Source organism: Bos taurus, chromosome 16 (assembly GCF_002263795.3).
Source record: "Bos taurus isolate L1 Dominette 01449 registration number 42190680 breed Hereford chromosome 16, ARS-UCD2.0, whole genome shotgun sequence".
Lineage (NCBI taxonomy): Eukaryota > Metazoa > Chordata > Mammalia > Artiodactyla > Bovidae > Bos > Bos taurus.
Window position 1 is genome coordinate 19,131,195 of NC_037343.1, and position 20,916 is coordinate 19,152,110.

Sequence of the window (20,916 nt, forward strand, 5' to 3'; positions counted from 1 at the left end):
CAGGAAATATATATTGATTGTTAACCGCAGACAGAAATCTACGAACAAATTTTTTCTCTTGAAATTGTAATTGACTTCCTTTACTCTCTTTCACTGACAAAACCTGCATGTGCCCTTAATCCTGAAAACAAAAGTAAGACTTTGTTTAATGCATCAAAGTTTTCTTTCTCTTGGAGAACGTTTTTAATAGGAAAATTTATTCTAGCATGTTTTTCTCTCAGAAATCCTAAATTTCATTTCATTTTATGAAAGTATATTCACCAGATGGCACACATTTAATGGCTTAAAATGATATAGAACTTGGGCTTAATGACAATTCTGGAGCCTAAATGTCAAAAAAAATGTATAGTTAGTAACTACTAGTTTTATAACATTTCTTAGATAAAAACAGCTTAGCAAGTGTCAGCAATAATAATAAGCATTTTGATCCATCTTACTTCAACAACTCACTTTCTTAATTACTGAGTCCTTTTGCAGTGAATCTTTTGAATTTAGTAGTAGCTTTAGTCATTGAATGTGTGATGTTGTTGACAAATAGGAATGTTATTTCATTATGTGAAATCCTATCTTCAAACTAAGGATTTTCTGCATCATTTGTCAATAAAAACCATTTATAAACTCCTCTGTCTAGCTGTATTATTGATCTGATTCTTAAGCTCAAACTAATATGAACATTAATCTGCAAATGGCCATAGTTTAAAAATATTTCAGACAAACCATGAAAGGTCCGGCTCACAGTTACTCATCAGTGTCATGTAAAACAGCCACCTGTAGCTGAATGAATTTGTTGTAAAGAATATTCAACTCATTCAATCAAGTACAAATTTGGGAGGTTCCTTATCATTTCAATAAGCTCATTTTTTTTTCTATGAAGATGATGAAAAATGAGAAGGCTAAAATGCTCATGAGGAAGATGAGATTTTTATAGGCATCCTTTCTTTCCCACGGGGTCTTCTTGTTAGACTAGTGGAAATACTGAACATGATAAACCATGGTTTAAGAGGCAAGTGATTTCAGCCCAGAGAATTTAGTGGGAAAAACATATTTTACTGACTCGTTTGAAAAGATTTACCTTAGCCTCAGGGGAGTAGCACCTGGTTCCACAAAGAAGTTCATGTTTTTGACACTCCACTGCCTTGCAGAGTCCACCAGGGTGGTCCTTCATTAACTTCTTAGTTTTAGAGCACGGACGCCATGTTTTCCGTAAGAGATCATATCCAAGAATGATGCCACTTGGCCTCCCTGGAGACATCCATTTAATTTGAAGGGATCTGCAATGGACAGAATAATCAATACTTCTGAAAAAGACAACATTTGACTTTGCTGCTATCAGCCTGATCTACTTTTCAATTAGTCTTCCAGTTTGGTCAAAAGGTCTATTTCATCAACAACTTCCTAATGAAAAAGCTGAAGCAAAATAATATATACACTCATATGCTACCACCATAGGCTATGTTTTGAAAATCAACCAAAATCATTTACGCTCTTGGGAGAATAACACCATGACAAGTGTTCAGTGGTCTCCTACTTTAAATTTCAGAGGCAAAAAGAATGTATCATTGTTTGCGGCTAGTCAGTAAAATCAACAGAAAATTTTGGTTGATAAGTAAAAATAAGACACAAATAATGTGATATAGTACATAGGATGGGCTTCCCAAGTGGCAGTAGTGGTAAAGAACCCGCCCGCCATTGCAGGAGATGTAAGAGACACAGGTTAGATCCCTCAGTGGGGAAGATCCCCTGGAGGAGCACATGGAAATCCAGTCCAGTATTCTTGATGGAGAATCCTACGAACAGAGGAGCCTGGCAAACTATAGTCCACAGGGTTGCAAAGAGTTGGACTGAAACGACTTAGCAGACACACAAAGTGAATAGCATGGAAATTACAATATGCAGCAGACTTAAACCCTACTCGCAATTTCTACTCCTTTGCCTTCCTTCTCTGAGCTAGGACTAGCCATGTGATCCTCTGCTGCGCAAAAAGATGTAACGAGAAGATGTTAAGAGTCTAATGAAGGTCCCTAGGAAATTTTATCTTCCTTGATGTGGCTGTGGCCTTTTCCCCTTTTCTTTCTTTCTGCTGAATATGATGTCTGAAATTTCAGCAGTCACTTCAATTATCTTGCAATCATTTGAGAAAGGCCATGCAAAGCACAAAGATGCCCCTGAGATATCTGGTATAACTGAACCAATGCCAACAACAATCTACCTCCAGAACTACTTACTTGAGCCTCTACTGTTGGTTATTTTGTCACATAGACAAAGTGCATGACCAAACTGATAAAATCTTTTTATCAGTTGATAAGGTAACAGTTGATACCACTTTTCAATAAATTTATTTATCAACACATAATATTTAAATATTTTATCAACTGATATAATTGATATGCTCCCTCCAAATATACTTTATCTTAATTTTTGACTCACAAAAACAGATTTAATTTTCCAATAGTTCTTTATATACCATGATCAGATATGCTTTGTGGTCAGAAATTCAGGAATTGGAGATTCCCATAACAAACTTCTTTATATCACTATATTCTTGAAGATGTTTGAGTTTTAAAAATTGAGCCACAATTTATTCTAAACATATAAGCGTCTGTTTTTTTTTTTAGTGGTTTGGTAAACAATGGAGGCATAACATCACACCAAAACTGCATTTTCAATGATCTATTAGTATTTCATCTGCTGTTCTGAATGAGATCATAGCATCAAGTTTTCAAAGAAGAGTCAATCTGGAATAAAATTATTTACTCTCAGATTAATGTACAGAACTTTATTTTGGCACTTACATCTACTTGTCAGAATGATTCAGCCTAGATGACATACCTGTACTATCTTTAGTATTTTAAGATGATCTATAAACAGAAAGTAAAGATTTTAATAAAGCCCCAGAGATTTTGATAAGGCATATTCTTGCAATTTAGCAGGGTAAAGAAAGGCTACTATCTGCAGAACATCAGGCAAATATAAAATAATTACTTTTGCTCTTATTGTTTTCAAAAACAGGAATGGAACTCGGACATTCAAGATTGATTTTTATAATTCTAGAATCTTCAACCGTAACATAACCATTATGGTAACCGTAACGTAACCTACATAGTTATAGGTTAGCTTTACCTATGAAACATTTCAATAACTACTTTGAGGAATAACAAGCACATATGAGCTTAGTCCTTATACTCAAGCAATATTAAAATATTATCATAATAACTTATGTTGACTATCATTCTGACATTGTGTCAAATAATATTTTTGTTATACTTTCCATTTTAAGGAAAAGTGTGTCTTTACAGGCCAAATTACTGAACTCGATCAGAATTCTAAGTGACATTACATATTAGGAATTCAATTAGGCCCAAACATTTACATTAAAAAGCAGCAGTCAAGATAAACCTTGACATTTTAATAGACTGCTGAAAAAGAAAAAAAAGAAAATTATTTCGTTTTCTTGGAGGTACAAACATAACACATTCACTAATAAGACTCTGTAGATAAGAAATTAATGGCATCTATAAGAGAACAGTTTCATAGGTGACTTGTATATTCACCATTATTATTCTAAGGTCTTTATACAACTCTCAAAATTAATTCCACATTTTTTCAGATACCTCTTCTGTATTCATTGCATAACCAGCTACAGAAAAGACTACCTTTAAGTGACATTCAAGGGTCTGACTTATCTACAAAAGCTGGTAAACTAGCAAAGTCTGGAAAATACCATTTCTAGTTAGTGTAACTTCTCTTTTTTTGCACAGCATAACCAGGAAGAGAGACCACCTATATTTTTAGTGCTAGCATAAAAAGTTTTGATGTTGAGGATCTGAGTTAGGTACACTAATATACGTGATCAAAGAAAAATAGGGGGCTTAGCACCTGTCCAACTCTCACTGGAGCCCATGACAGTGACACTGAAAAAATCTTTTGGTTTGAAATGAAAGACATCTCTGAGAAATACACACATGAAGTGGATTAATGGCTCTGTTGCTTTGATGTTGGAGAGTAAAATTGAAGGAACATTCTTAAACCATATGAATTAATGTGAAATACTGGAGAGACAATCTGAAGTTTGTCTTTTACAAACAATTTATCTATAGAAAGAAAGGAAACAAAGTGAAGTTGCTCAGTTGTGTCCGATTCTTTGCAACCCCATGGACTGTAGCTTACCAGGCTCCTCTGTCCATGGAATTTTTCAGGCATGAGTATTGGAGTGGGTTGCCATTTCCTTCTCCAGAGGATCTTCCTGACCCAGGGATCAAACCCAGGTTTCCCAAATTGCAGGCAGACGCTTTACCATCTGAGCCACCAGGGAAACCCCAATTTATCCATAAATTGTTATAAATAGCTCCAGATTCCTTGAACTTGTTTACCGAGGCCTTTTAAAAATGCCTACTCAACTAGGTCATTTTTGTCAGCTTCTTCAAATACTATTCCAGATTGTGGTTATCAAAAATGATCAGGGGACTTTTAATACTAAATAAATGTAATATGATGACAATATTATTTATCTGCTCTCAAATCAAGCTATCGAATGCTTAATTCTCCACTAGAATGTTTAGCCTAACTATGTGCTATGTGCTAAGTCACTTCAGTCATGTCTGACTCTCTGTGACCCTACAGACTGTAGTCCACCAGGCTCCTCTGTCCATGGGATTCTCCAGGCTTGAAACCTGGAGTGGGTGGTCATGCTCTTCTCCAGGGGATCTTCCTGACCCAGAGATAAAACCCTCATCTCCTACGTCTCCTGCATTGGCAAGTGGGTTATTTACCACTAGCGCCACCTGGGAAGCTTTAGCATAACTGAGAAGAAGTGAAGATGCTCAGTCGTGTCTGACTCTTTGCGACCCGATGGACTGTAACCTAACAAGCTCCTCCCTCCATGGGATTTTCCAGGCAAGAATACTGAAATGGGTTGCTATTTCCTTCTCCAGGAGATCTTCCCAACCCAGGGATCGAACCTGGGTCTCCTGCACTGCAGATAAACTCTTTACCATCTGAGCCACCAGGGAAGCCTTAGCATAACTGGTAGTAAGTAAAATATCAAAAGGTAGAACTCTGTGTCCTTAAGTATTAGGGGATATAAAACATGCATACCAGAAACATGTCAAATTACACTTTACAGCAGTGTAAAGTCAAGTGTTTAAGCATGTAGTTCAAGCTAAAAGTATTACGTTGTTGTCCAGTCACTGAGTCAAGTCTGACTCATTGTGACCCCATGGACTATAACATGTCAGGCCTCCCTTGTCCTTCACTATCTCCCAGAGTTTGCTCAAACTCAAGTCCATTGAATCGGTGATGTCATCCAATCATCTCATCTTCTGTCACCCCCTTTTCCTCCTGCTCTCAATCTGTCTCAGCATCAGGGTCTTTTCCAGTGAATTTACTCTTTGCATCAGGTGGCCAAAATATTAGTACTTTAGCATCAGTCCTTCCAATGACTATCCAGGGTTGATTTCCTTTAGGATTGATTGTATATATATATATCCTTGAAGTATTACAGAGATACCAAACAAAGATCATTGCCTAGACTAACAATGAAGGTTTCATGGGAGAAGTAGATGTGGACTTGAATTGGAACAGGAGGAAGGAAGAATTCTGAGCAGGAAGACACACATAAGCAAAAATAAGAGGGAGGAAACAGCCTAGCCATATATAGAAGAGTAATGGGACCAACTTGATGAGTGAATGGTCAACATCCAGCAATAATGGAAGGCCAATCAGAATTTAAGAAGAAAGTTTATGAAGCCCCCCAAATACTATGTTGAGGAATTTGATGGTGAAATAAGGTGATTGTGCAGGATGTCACTAGCAGAATAAAAAGCCCTTTTAGAACTGATAGCCTGGCAGATGAGAGTGAAAGAGAAGAGGGGTAGGGAGAAATATCAGTGAGCTACATCAGGAATTTAAACGTGAAGGAATGTTTAATGGATCTTTCTCTTGTTTAGGAACTTCAATTTAGCTCCAAGCTGAGGATGACAGATGAGTTTCTCCCTTTAGGACTGATAAGTATCTTGTTTCTGAAAGGGATCAGAAAGATTCTGCTGAGTTCTGAGGATAAATCTATCCATTAACATTGATGCAAAACCCAAACCAATACCAAATAAATAGAAATCTTGGAGAGTTTTTGAAAGAAGGAAATTTAATGAGTATTTATTAAGTATCTCCTATAGGTAAGGCATTGTTCTAATAATATAATTATGAATAAATAAGACACAGCTCCTTTTTTCATAAAACTTACATTTTGCTGGGAAAAGATGAAAGAGCAAACATATACGTAAGTATACAATATGTCAAACTGGTGGTCTGAGAAGGCCTGGCTCTTCTGTGTAGGGAGAAAGGACAAAGCATGTGAACAGGAGTTTCTAGGCAGAGAGAACAGGAGGTAGAGAGGCTTTGAGACAACCATGCCCTTGACTTGTTGCAGGACAATCAAAGAATCTAGTGGGAAAGAACTAGAGTGAGCAAGAGAATGATGGAAAATGAATTAGGTGGGTGTTGGGAGGGTGGATGGGGAACTGCAAATCATGCAGGGTTTTGTAGAACAGAGAAGTAACTTTTGATTCATTTTTTGAGTGCATTGGAAAATCACTGGAAATTTTTGAGCCACAGAGTAAGAGAGAAGTGATTTATTTATTGAAGAGTGATGTTAAAATCCATCCCCAGCCCACCCCTAAACACACACTCTAGGCTGAGGAAGACATTCTAAATACACCACTCAGAAAAACTGGAAACACTTGCTTCTCCTGGTTGGTACCTCCTGAGAAACAGAAATATCTAAGCCAAATTTGCTACTGTCCCTGGAGCGGAATATAGAAACTTAGGGGACAATTTGACATAGGGATTGGTATCCTGTATGACCAAAGAACAGGTGCTTGTTTTTCAGCTAGAGAATTCTAATGGCCAGATATTATCCAGAGCAGCTGTAATGATAGGCAAGACAGGATTGGCATACCATTCATCTTTACCATGGCACAAACGAATGAGTTTACCAGGAGCCAATGGACATCTTGCAAAATGGTGAGGTGTGAGCCCACTTTACATATACCACCCACCATGGCAGGCTTTAGGTGTGAAGGAACTCCAGTAAGGAGAGTCTTTGGGATGTTCTGCTCTGCCACCACCACAGATCAGTTTCAGAAGACCACATTCACATCAGGGAACTTGACTTTGTGGAGATTCTCAAAAGTCCTCTCAAGGAAAACAGAGAATTGTCCAAGAAAGTGCTACCTGCCACACAGAGAGTTTGGGTGGCTACCCAGCAGTGGTAGTAAAGTAATAATGTTGGAAAGAGGCACAGCTGGATGAAAGGAAATAGACAAGAAAGAGTAGGAGGAGAGAAAGGGCAAGCTGGGATCAGGTCTGAGCCTGTGAAATGGTAGGATTTTTGAATCATATGTGAACTTAATATTTTGCTGGAGATGGAATGAACTTTTAATACTTGATCATGAATCTTAACTACTAAAGTGAGGCTCATAACTAAAAACAATGTGAAAGCCATAAGATGTTTCTGAGAGATTTTTCAAGAGTTAGGAAAAGGACATCCAAAAGACTGTTTAGGTAGCAAGGAATAGGCAAAAATAAAACCTTTCCTTCTTGTATCTCATTGAATTAAGATAGGTACATCAACTTGAATGATAAAAGAATGAACTAGGGTTATGATGGTAGAAATGAAGAAGAGAGACAGATAGGAGAAGATGCTCCAAAAGAAGACAGACTAAAATTGATATTGAGTGAAATCAGGGGATTAAAAAAAATCAAAGCTAGATGTCTGTGATCATACGCAAGGTAGTGGTACCTCTGCAGAACTGGATGTTGGAAAAGATGAGTTAGCTGAAAATTCACTTCTGAGGCTTGAGGTTATGGGAGTGATGGATGGCTATCACTATAGAACACTAATACAAAACTGAATACATGGGACTAGAGTTTAGGGAGAAAATGAGGCTAGAGATCTTTGAGACATCAGTATGATGCAAACTGTGAGAATGAACTATTTGAGTAGGAGAGAGTCTTTCTGTTGAAGACATCCACAATCAATGAATGGATTTGGAATGAAAACAATGAAAGAAACCAAAGAGTAGAGTAAATTGGGAGGAAAGCTGGATTTTGTGGAGATGCTTACAAGGCCTCTCAAAATCTCAGTGACTGAGCTGCTTCTCTGGGAGCTGCAAAAAGTAGAGAAGTTAGAAGGAGTTTGGGAAAGAGAAGGAAGTAAGAAAATGGAAATAGTAGTGGCAGAGTCTTAAGAATAAACTCAATATTCTGTAAGGCCTTCTGATCAAACAATGAGTTTGATGATCAGAATTCATTGGCCATCAGAAAAATAATATTTACTGAAAGCCATTATGATTGTAAGACTATTGATTGAATGTGTACGACAGTACTAGATACATTCCATGACAGGGTATGAGAGGTGTTCTCATATCCTTTAGACTGGAACAGAAAATTCCAGTCCCAATTAAAAAATGGGCATAAAATCTAAATAGATATTTCTCCAAAGAAGATATACAAATGGCCCAAGAGTCACATGAAAAGATGCTCAATACTGCTAATTATTGGACTTCCCTTATGGCTCAGCTGGCAAATAATCTTCCTGCAACGCGGGAGACCTGGGTTCAATCCCTGGGTTGGGAAGATTCCCTGGAGAAGGGAAGAGCCACCCACTCCAGTGTCCTGGCCTGGAGAATTCTATATACTATTCCATGGGGTTGAAAAGAGTCGGATACAACTGAGTGACTTATTATTAGAGAAATGCAAATAAAAAATACAGTGAGGTACCACCTCATACTGGTCAGAAAAGCCATCCTCAAAAATTCTACAAACAAAAATTGCTGGAGAGAGTGTAGAGAAAAGGGAACCCTCCTACACTGTTGGTGGGACTGTAAATTGGCACAGCCACTATGGAGAACAGTATAGAGGTTCTTTCAAAAACTAAAAATAGAGCTGCAATACAACCCTTCACTCTCACTCCTAGGCATATATCTAGAGGCTTCGCTGGTGGCTCAGACGATGACGAATTTGCCTGCAACGCTGGAGACCTGGGTTCAATTCCTGGGTTGGGAAGATCCCCTGGAGGAGGGCATGGCAACCCATCCCAGTATTCTTGCCTGGAGAATCCCCATGGACAGAGGAGCCTGGAGGGCTACAGTCCATGGAGTTACAAACAGTGGAACACAACTGAGTGACTAAGCACAACACATGCATATATCTGGAGAAAAACATGGTCCAAAAGGATACATGCACCTCAATACTCATTGCAGCCCTATTTATAATAACCAAGACATGGAAGCAACATACATGTTCATTGACATAGGAATGGATGAAGATGTGGTACATACACATATCAATATAATGCAATATTATTCAATAATAACAAGAATGAAATAATGCCATTTGCAGCAACATGATTGGACCTAGAGATGATTATACTAAGTGAAATAAGGCAGACAGAGAAAGACAAATATTGGATGATATCACTTATATGTGGAATCTAAAAAACATAATACACACAAACTTATTTACAAAACAGAAACAGATCCACAGACTTTAAAAACAAATTGATGGTTACCAAGGGGAAAGGTGAGGGGGGAAGATAAATTAGGATATTGGGATTAACATACACACACTACTCTATATATAACACGTAACCTACAAGGACCTACTGTATAGCACAGGGGACTCTACTCAATATTCTGTAATAATCTATATGGGAAAGGAATCTGAAAAAGAGTGTATATATGTATATGTATAACTGAAGCACTTTGCTGTACACCTGAAACTAACAGAACATTGTAAATCAACCATACTCCAATAGACAATAAAAATTAAATTAAAAAGAAGCTGTCTCAACTTGCCCAAACTGGCAAAAAAGTAAAGTTTATAATATGGGTGAAGAGGTGATCGGAAATTCTACATCTACAGCCCAGCATACTCCCCATTTAAAAACATAACATAAAGCATGACTTAAAAATGTTTAATTGTAAAATCACTTCAGTATTCAAGCTATCATATATCATATATCATATCATATATCATATATCAAAACAATCATACAAGAGATTTCCTGATAGCCAGTGTCATAGTATAAAAATATAGAAGCCTCAAAGTTTCACCTCAAATTTGGTGAGGCAAAAAAGAGAAAGTTCTTTTTCAACCAGCCATGACCATTCACGCTATCCTCAACCCCCAGTTATGTACTCTGAAATTTTCAGACAGGGGGATTTCTAAATGATGATAGTGGTTTAAGTGTCATTTAGAGACACAGAATCTGTGCTATTATCATGAAGACTTCTCAGAAGCTGATGGGTGAAAATATCATTTATATTATTCAGGAGCTTGAAGCAAAATTTTAAACAGTTATTTGTGAGTACTACAAAGACATTATGTCTCTGACTTCTCATCAATAATACAGCCCCAAACTGATCTGGAACTATAAAAAGTGCCATGGTTCCTACTAAACGCAATGAGAGCCATGATCTGTGTTATCTCTCTCTCTCTCTCTCTCCCCCTCTCTCTCTTTCTCTGCTTTCCCTGGAGCCTCATGCCTGGAAATTATGCATTTTGGAATACTGGCAGTCATGTAATAAAACTTTTTCTTGGTTTATGTTCTTTTCTTCGCTTATCCACTTATACAGAATAAATAAGCAAACTTCAGAGGCAACCCAGTACCCACGGAAGCTGTCAGTTGCAGTGTCTGTCATATTTCAATCAAAGCCAGCACCAGACAGCTATCTTCATCCAGCACAGTCTCTACATTCTTGAGGACCAGAATTAATGAATTAGCTATTGATTAAATTCCACTCTAGCAAATCCACCGAGGCAAATAAATGAACTACCCAGGGCACGTGTAGGCCATGGCCAGACATGTCCGGGCTATCGATCAGTCGTTAGCACTCTTCGGGTATGTAGAAGCAGCTGATGATAATATGACAAGTACGGAAAATGTGATGTAGAAACAGAGTTTGTTTCCGGAGGAGTAGCTCATAAAACTAGACGGGTTCATCTGATCTTTCTACATTTGTGTGCAAGGGCATTTCTGGATTATATATAATTGGGAAAACCATACATAAGTGCTTGTGCGGAAGATGTTATAGTCAAAAGCAAGGTAGAGGTTAAGGCCAAAGACAAAGATGATGTGCTCCATGCTTATAATCCAGCAGGCTGGTAAGCTATCTCTATATGTTATTAAAATATACCAAAGTTAATGCTGACTATGACATTTTACCAAAGATAATCTAAGAAATACATGTGTTATTAGAAACCAAAATATTTTGAGTGCTATAGAAGCAAACTTTGTCTACTGACATTTATCTGGAAGGATTTCACACTTGATTTTTTCACGTTGCAAATATAAGAGAGTTTCTTAAACCAAAATAGAAACAACTAACATGTACACGTTGCCAGAAGTATAATGAAATTACACAAACAATAACATGCACACAGGAGGCTAACTGCTTTGGTGTTAGTGTAATTTTGATTAATGGCTTGGCAGCCTATATATGCTCATCAGAGTTTTGCCTTTGGAAACTGTTGCTGTGCTATATGATAGATCATTTTAGGAAAGGAAAGAATGTACATGCCAATATTCAATTATAAATGATTTAAACCAGCTTTCTTTTTTTTTTGCTAGATCTTTTACCCTAAAAAAGGGGGAAAAAAAGGAAATAAAGTTGTCAAAGGTATTGGAATAAAGAAAAATATAGGGGAGGGGTAATTTCTGTGCTGGTCAATATGGAAAAGTCCTTTATAGCCTCTCTCCCTGGTGGCTCAGTGGTAAAGAATCCACCTGCCAATGCAGGAGATGTGGGTGTGATTCCTGGGTGGGAAAGATCCCTTACAGGAGTAAATGGCAACCCGCTCCAGTATTATTGCCTGGATAATCCCATGGACAGAGGATCCTGGTGGGCTACAATCCATGGGGTCACAAAGAGTTGGACATGACTGAGCATACACACACACACCCACACACACACGCCTGTTGATTATTGCTAAAAAGTCAGCTCAAATTACAAAAAGCAACCACCTAAGGACTTTGAAAAGTTAACAACACTGGCAAATCAGGAAAGAAGCCAATATTTGAAGAGCAAACATTATAGGATGAGTTTCCAATTGTTTTTCCTTTTATTGTCCCCATCTTCAGCTGAAGAGCAGCCCCAGTGTGGACCCATGTACTGGGCAAGCAAAACCTGTGTTGTTGTTGTTCAGTCACTCAGCTGTGTTTGATTTTTGCAACCCCATGGACTGCAGCACACCAGGCTTCCCTGTCATTCACTATCTCCCAGAGTTTGCCCAAACTCATGTCCACTGAGTCGATGATGCCATCCAACCATCTCATCCCTCTGTTGTCTCCTTCTCCTCCTGCCTTCAGTCTTCTGCAGCATCAGGGTCTTTTCAAATGAGGCAGCTCTTCACATCAGTTGGGCAAAGTATTGGAGCTGCAGCGTCAGTCCTTCCTTCCAGTGAATATTCAGGGTTGATTTCCTTTAGGATTGACGGGTTTGATCTCCTTGCAGTCCAAGGGACTCTCAAGAGTCTTCTCCAGCACCACAATTTGAAGCATCAATTCTTTGGTAATCAGCTTTCTTTATGGTCCGACTCTCACACCCACACATGACTACTGGAAAAACCATACCTTTGACTATATGGACCTTTGCTGGCAAAGTGACGTTTTTGCTTTTTAATATGCTGTCTAGGTTTGAGAGCAACCTAATCTTTCTGACCAGAATATAAAAAGGCCTAGCAAGCCAGAAGGTGTGATGAATATCCCTGTTTCATTTTGTTTCCTCTTTATTCCTGCTCTGAGAATGATTCCAGATAAGGAGCTGAATGATGGCAGTCGTGGCCAAATAAGAATAAAATATGCTAAGAAAAATCTAGCTTTCTGGCCAGAGAAACCAGAAAAGTGCCCCTTGTGGCCCAAAGAATGTATGGCACAAAAATTCCTACCTTTTTTTTTTTTTTTTTCAATATTTTCTCTCTAATCTCTTTACCCCTCAAACAATTCCATTGATGTAAACTGTGAGCTACTTTGGGAGGCTAAAATTCCAAGAGAAACCATCTCTTTCTAGCTAAAGATATGAAAAGGAAGTCCAAGGGATATGGAAAACACAGAGGAACTCTCAAAGAAGATAAAGCTAAGCAGTCTATTAATTCTGTGCATAAATCAACACAAGTCTTAATTCCAAGGTGCACACACATGGCTGCCTCATAAGCAAAAGGAAGCATGATCACATAGCAAAGACTTTGAGATCTGAACCGTTACATAATCCCCTAACCAAACACCAGATAAGCCACTGAGAGGTGCTTGAATGGGACAGACATAAAGCAGCATGGTGAAACTTCTGAAAAATGAACAAATATTAGCGCAACTGACCACATAAGCCAAGACAAAAATTTCAGTCTGAAGCTAACCAAGTTGGTCACCTGCCAAGAGAAACAAAACCTCCAACCTTCTACACATGATGACAACCTGATATTTAAATATCCAGGAAATACTCCAAAATCACTCAAAGTTACACTAATCCAAAGAAAGTTGGAGTGGCTATATTATTATCAGACAAAATATACTTGATGATAAAAAAGTTATTAGGAAGGAAAAGGAATATTACACAACAGAAGTGTCAATTTACTAAGACATAACAATCCTAAATGTGCATGAACCTAATAGTAAAGCATCAAAATACATGAGGTAAAAACTGAGAGTTCAAAACAACAACTATTATAAATAAACCCATAGTTATATTTGGAGATTTCAACATTCCTCTCACAATAATTAATAGAACAGCCAGGCAGGAAATCATTATGTGTACAGATGACCTGAACATCACTATCACTCAACTTGACCTAATTGACATTTATAAAATGTTCTGACAACAGCAAAATACACATTCTCCTCAAGTACACATAGCATGTTCTCCATGATAGATCTCATTATAGACAATAAAATAAAACCATGTTTCAGACCATAACAGAATGGCTTTAGAAACTCACATCCTAAATATGTCTGAAAAAACTAAAAATTATTTGGGAATTAAGCAAACCACTTCTAAATAATTCATGAGTCAAAGCAGAAGTATTAAGGAAATTAAAAACTATCTTAAAACATTAAATGAAATAAAATGCAACATTTCAAACTTCATGAGAATCACCTGAAGCATAGCTTAAAGGAAAATTCTTAACTTTAAATAGTTCTAGTCAAAAAGAAGAACAGTCTCAAATCAATAATGCATGCTTTCCTCTTTAAGCAACTAAAAAAAGAAGGGTAAGATAAACCCAAAGCAAGAAGAAAGAAATCAATAAAGAGCAGAAATTAATGAAATAGAAAACATAAAGCAATAGAGAAAATCAATAAAACCAAAAGATGGTTCTCTGAAGATTCACAAAATGGATAAAACTCTAGACTGACTGAGAGACTTTTACCATTATCAGATATGAAACAGTGCAAATCAATGCAGATTCTACAAACATTGCAACTTTGTGTCCATAAATTGGACAAATTCAATGAAATTAACCAGTTCTTTGCAAACACAAGGTAACAAATTTCACACAAGAAGAAACAGATAACTTGAATCATCCTACATTGTTAAGGAAATTGAATTCTGAGTAAAATATCACTCAACAAGAAAAACTCTAGCAAAAGGTGAATCTCATTGGTAAATTCTACCAACATTTAAGAAATAAATACCATTTTCACAAAATCTCTTTCAGAAAACAGAAAAGGAAAACATATATTCCAGTTTATTTTGGGGGCCCAGAATTGCCATTTACCAAAAGCAGGCAAAGACATTACAAGAAATAAAAATAGTTAAATACAATTTATAAGGATAACCATAAACCTCAACAAGAAAATAGCAAATTGAATCCAGGAATATATAAAAAGGAAAATACATCACAACCAAGTGGGCTTTATTTAGATAATATAGCCTTAATTATTTGAAAGTCAATGTAATTAAACACATTAACAAATTACTATGAAGAAAATGTATTTAACAAAATTCAATATCCAGTCAGTTTGGAAATCAGTTTGGCAGTTTCTTATAAAGTAAGTTAAATATAAACTTATTATATGATCCAGCAGTCCAGCTCATCATTCACCCAGGTGAAATGAGAATCTACGTTCCCATAAAAATCTGTACGTAAATGTTTACAGCAACTCTATTCATTGTCACCAAGAACTGGAAACTACCCAAATGATACACAAACTGTGGTATATTCATACAATAGAATACTATTTAGTATCAAAACCCAACAAACTATTGATATTTATGATATTATGGATGAATCTTAAATGCACTATGTAGAGTGAAAGAAGTCAGGCTTAAATGGCTACATATTGTATGACTCCAATTAAATGACAACATGAACCAGGCATGTTTCATGCTTACAGAAATGAAACAGTGCTCCCTCAGTATGGGGGCGGGTGGAGGAGGATTGACTATAAAGGGGCTAGTGTGAAGAAGTATTTTGACATAATGGAACAGTGCTATATGTTAATTGTAGCGGTGTTCACACAACTCGATATATTTGTCAAAACTTACAGAAATGTGAAGCAAAAAAGAATGTCTTCTACTGTATGTAAATTAAAAACAAATTTAAAAAATTTAGAGAATAACTAAAAAATAAACAAATTTAGAAAACCCAGAACATTTTTGGAAGCTTAATTTATTGTTAAAACTATATAGTTCTCTTCACATTCTTGTTAGTTTTCAATAAAATCTATATTCTTTTCCCTTCACATGCCTTAAGTTGCCTCTCTTCTGACCCAATATATAATTGATATTGATGAAGTATGGAATAATAAGATGAAAGTTTTTTTTTTTTTAATTCAGAATTTAAGGCATTATTTCATTGTTTTCCTAGCAATGAATCTTGCTATTTATAGTCTGATAATATCATCCAAATTCCTAGTGCTGTATGTACATGATCTGCCTTTTTTTCCTGGAAGCTTTTTTATTTATTTATTTGTTTATTGAAGGATAATTGCTTTACAGAATTTTGCTGTTTTCTGTCAAACCTCAACATGAATCAGCCATAGATGTACATATATCCCCTCCCTTTCGAACATCCCTCCCATCTCCCTCCCCATCTCACCCCTCTAGGTTGATACAGAGCCCCTGCTTGAGTTTCCTAAGCCATTCATCAAATTCCCATGGCTATCTATTTTACACATGGTAATATAAGTTTCCATCTTACTCTTTCCATACATCTTACCCTCTCCTCCCCTCTCCCCATGTCCATAAGTCTATTCTCTATGTCTGTTTCTCTATTGCTGCCCTGTATATAGATTCTTCAGCACCATTTTTCTAGATTCCATATAAATACATTAGAATATAATATTTATTGCTTATAATTATAATATAATTAGAATATAATATTATCTTTCTCTGACTTACATCACTCTGTATAATAGGCTCTAGGTTCATCCACCTCATTAGAATGGGTACAAATGCATTCCTTTTACAGCTGAGTAATATTCCATTTTCCATGGGCTCCAAAAATCACTGCAGATGGTGATTGCAGCCATGAAATTAAAAGACGCTTACTCCTTGGAAGGAAAGTTATGACCAACCTAGATAGCATATTGAAAAGCAGAGACATTACTTTGCCAACAAAGGTCCATCTAGTCAAGGCTATGGTTTTTCCAGTGGTCATGTATGGATGTGAGAGTTGGACTGTGAAGAAAGCTGAGCGCCAAAGAATTGATGCTTTTGAACTGTGGTGTTAGAGAAGACTCTTGAGAGTCCCTTGGACTGCAAGGAGAGCCAACCAGTCCATTCTAAAGGAGATCAGTCCTGGGATTTCTTTGGAAGGAATGATGCTATAGCTGAAACTCCAGTACTTTGGCCACCTCATGCAAAGAGTTGACTCATTGGAAAAGACTCTGATGCTAGGAGGGATTGGGGGCAGGAGGAGAAGGGGACGACAGAGGATGAGATGGCTGGATGGCATCACCAACTTGATGGACGTTGAGTTTGAGTGAACTCCGGGAGTTGGTGATGGACAGGGAGGCCTGGCGTGCTGTGATTCATGGGGTCGCAAAGAGTCGGACACAACTGAGCGACTGAACTGAACTGAATATTCCATTGTGTATATGTACCACAACTTCTTTAACCATTCATCTGTCGATGGACATTTAGGTTGCTACTATATTCTCGCTATTGTAAAGAGTGCGGTAGTGAACAATGGGATACATGTGTCTTTTTCAATTTTTGTTTCCTCAGAGTGTATGCCTAGGAGTGGGATTGCTGCATCATATGGTGGTTTTATTCCCAGTTTTTTAAGGACTCTCTGTACCGTCTTCCATAGTGGCTGTATCAATTTACATCCCACCAACAGCGCAAGAGCATTCCCCTTTCTCCACACCTTCTCCAGAAGGTGTGTAGACTTTTTGATTATGGCAATTCTGATTGTTGTGAGGAGATACTTAATTGTAATTTTGATTTGCATTTCTCTAATAATGGGCGATGTTGAGCATCTTTTCATGTGTTTGTTAGCCATCTGTATATCTTCCTTGGAGAAATGTCTGTTTAGGTCTTTTTCCCACTTTTTGATTGGGTTGTTTGTTTTTCTGGTATTGAGTTGTATGAGCTGCTTGTATATTTTGGAAATAAATCCTTTGTCAGTTGTTTCTTTGCTATTATTTTCACCCATTCTGAGGATTGTATTTTCACCTTGCTTATAGTTTCCTTTGCTGTGCAAAAGCTTTTAACTTTAATCAGTTCCCACTTGTTTATGTTTGTTTTTATTTCCATTACTCTAGAAGGTGGGTCATAGAGGATCTTGCTTTGATTTATGTCATTGAGTGTTCTGCCTATGTTTTCCTCTAAGAGTTTCATAGTTTCTGGTCTTACATTTAGGTCTTTAATCCATTTTGAGTTTATCTTTGTGTATGGTGTTAGGAAGTGTTCTAATTTCATTCTTTTACATGTAGCTGTCCAGTTTTCCCAGCACCATTTATTGAAGAGGCTTCTTTGTCCCATTTCATATTCTTGCCTCCTTTGTCAAAAATAAGGTACCCATAGGTGCATGGGTTTATTTCTGGGCTTTCTATCTTGTTCCATTGGTCTATATTTCTGTTTTTGTGCCAGTACCATACTGTCTTGATGACTGTAGCTTTGTAGTATAATCTGAAATCAGAAAGGTTGATTCCTCCAGCTCCATTCTTCTTTCTCAAGACTGCTTTGGCTACTTTGGGTCTTTTGTGTTTCTATATGAATTGTGAAAGTTTTTGTTCTAGTCTGTGAAAAAAGCCATTGGTAATTTGATAGGGATCTCATTTAATCTGTAGATTGCATTTGATAGTATAGTCATTTTCACAATATTGATTGTTCCTACCCAGGAACATGGAATATCTCTCCATCTGTTTATGTCATCTTTGATTTCTTTCATAGTCTTTTATAATTTTCTGTGTACAGATCTTTTGTCTCCTTAGGTAAGTTTATTCCTAGACATATAATTCTTTTTGTTGCAATGGTGAATGGGATTGATTCCTTAATTTCGCTTTCTGAATTTTCATTGTTAGTATATAGAAATGCAAGTGATTTCTGTGTATTGATTTTGTATCCTGCAACTTTACTAAGTTCACTGATTAGCTCTAGTAATTTTCTGATACTATCTTTAGGGTTTTTTATGTACAGTATCATGCCATCTGCAAACAGTGAGAGCTTTACTTCTTCTTTTCTGCTCTGGATTCCTTTTATTTCTTTTTCTTCTCTGATTGCTGTAGCTAGGATTTCCAGAACTATGTTGAATAATAGTGGTAAAAGTGGATACCCTTGTCTTGTTCCTGATCTTAGGGAGAATGCATTCAGTTTTTCACCATTGAGAATGTTTGCTATAGGCTTATCATATATGGCCTTTAACTATGTTGAGGTAGGTTCCTTTATGCCCATTTTTTGAAGAGTTTTAACATAAATGGATGCTGAATTTTGTCAAAGGCTTTCTCTGCATCTATTGAGATAATCATATGGTTTTCATCTTTCAATTTGTTAATATGGTGTATCACACTGATTGATTTGTGTATATTGATGAATCCTTGCATTCCTGGAATAAACCCAACTTGATCATGGTGTATAAGCTTTTTGATGTGTTGCTGAATTCTGCTTGCTAAAATTTTGTTGAAGATTTTGCATCTATGTTCGTCAGTGATATTGGCCTGTAGTTTTCTTTTTTTGTGCTGTCTTTGGTTTTGGTATGAGGGTGATGGTGGCCTCGTAGAATGAGTTTGGGAGTGTTCCTTCCTCTGCAATTTTTTGAAAGAGTTTTAGAAGGATAGGCATTAGCTCTTATTTAAATGTTTGACAGAATTCTCCTTTGAAGCCATCTGGTCCTGGGCTTTTGTATTTTGGGAGATGTTTGATCACAGCTTCATTTCAGTGCTTGTAATTGTGTTGTCCATAATTTCTATTCCTTCCTGGTTCAGTCTTGGAAGATTGAACTTTTCTAAGAATCTGTCCATTTCTTCCACGTTATCCAGTTTATTGCCATACAGTCACTCATACTAGTCATAATCCTTTGTATTTCTGCACTGTCTGTTGTAGCCTCTCCTTTTCACTTGTAATTTTGTTGTGATTCTTCTCTCTCTTTTTCTTGATGAGTCTGGCTAAAGGTTTGCCCATTTTGTTTATCTTCTTAATAAACCAGTTTTTAGTTTTATTAATCTTTACTATTGTTTCTTTCATTTCGTTTTCATTTATTTCTGCTTGGATCTTTATGATTTCTTTCCTTCTAATAACTCTGGTTTTTTTTGTTGTTGTTGTTCTTATTTCGATTGTTTTAAGTGTAAAGTTAGGTTGTCTATTTGATGTTTTTCTTGTTTCTTGAAGTAGGATTGTATTGCTATAAAATTCCCTCTTAGAACTGCTTTTGCTTCATCCCATACGTTTTGAGCTGTCGTTTTTCATTGGCATTTGTTTCTAGAAATTTTTTTATTTCCATTGTGAGCTCTTCAGTAACTTGTTGGTTATTTAGAAATGTGTTGTTTAATCTCCATGTGTTTGTGTTCCATACAGTTTTTTCTTGTAATTGATATCTAGTCTCATATTGTTGTGTTTGGAGAAGATGCTTGATATGATTTTAATTTTATTAAATTTACTGAGGTTTGATTTGTGATCCAAGATGTGGTTTATCCTGGAGAATGTTTCATGTACACTGGAAAAGAAGGTGTATTCTGCATTTGGATGTCACGTCTTGAAGATATCAATGAGATCCATCTCATCTAATGTATCATTTAAGACTTGTGTTTCCTTATTAATTTTCTGTTTTGATGATCTGTCCATTGGTGTGAGTGGGGTGTTAAAGTCTCCTACTATGACTGTTACTGTCAATTTCTCCTTTTATGTCTGTTAGTGTTTGTCTTATGTTTCTCCTTGGGTTTATCTTGTATGGGACTCTGTGTCTCTTGAACTTGATTGACTATTTCCTTTTCCATGTTGGGGAAATTTTCAACTATAATCTCTTCAAAAATTTTCTCATACCCTTTCTTTTTCTCTTCTTCTGGGACCCCTATAATTCGAATGTTGGTGCATTTGGTATTGTCCCAGAGGTCTCTGAGACTATCCTCAATTCTTTTCATTCTTTTGACTTCATTCTGCTTTTCAGAAGTTATTTCTACCATTTAACTTCCAGCTCACTGATTCTTTCTTCTGCTTCAGATATTCTGCTGTTGACTTCTTCTAGAGCATTTTTAATTTTTCAGTAATTGTGTTGTTTGTCTCTGTATGTTTATTCTTTAATTCTTGTAGGTCTTTGTTAATTGATTCTTGCATTTTCTCCATTTGTTTTCAAGGTTTTTGATCATCTTTACTATCATTATTCTGAATTCTTTTTCAGGTAGTTTGCCTATTTCCTCTTCATTTATTTGGACTTCTGTGTTTCTAGTTTATTTCTTCATTTGTGTAATATCTCACTGCCTTTTCATTA

The 20,916-nt window shown here is 36.6% G+C and overlaps 1 protein-coding gene across 1 annotated transcript in view; it reads right to left on the bottom strand.

Annotated features, from left to right (window-relative positions):
- The window catches only part of USH2A (usherin), a 923,574-nt gene that overhangs the window by 238,862 nt on the left and 663,796 nt on the right, over positions 1-20,916 (bottom strand). The window contains exon 47 of the mRNA NM_001191425.2: positions 1,073-1,271. Within this exon, the coding sequence (NP_001178354.2) occupies positions 1,073-1,271 (199 nt within the window). The remainder of the gene's footprint in view (positions 1-1,072; positions 1,272-20,916) is intronic.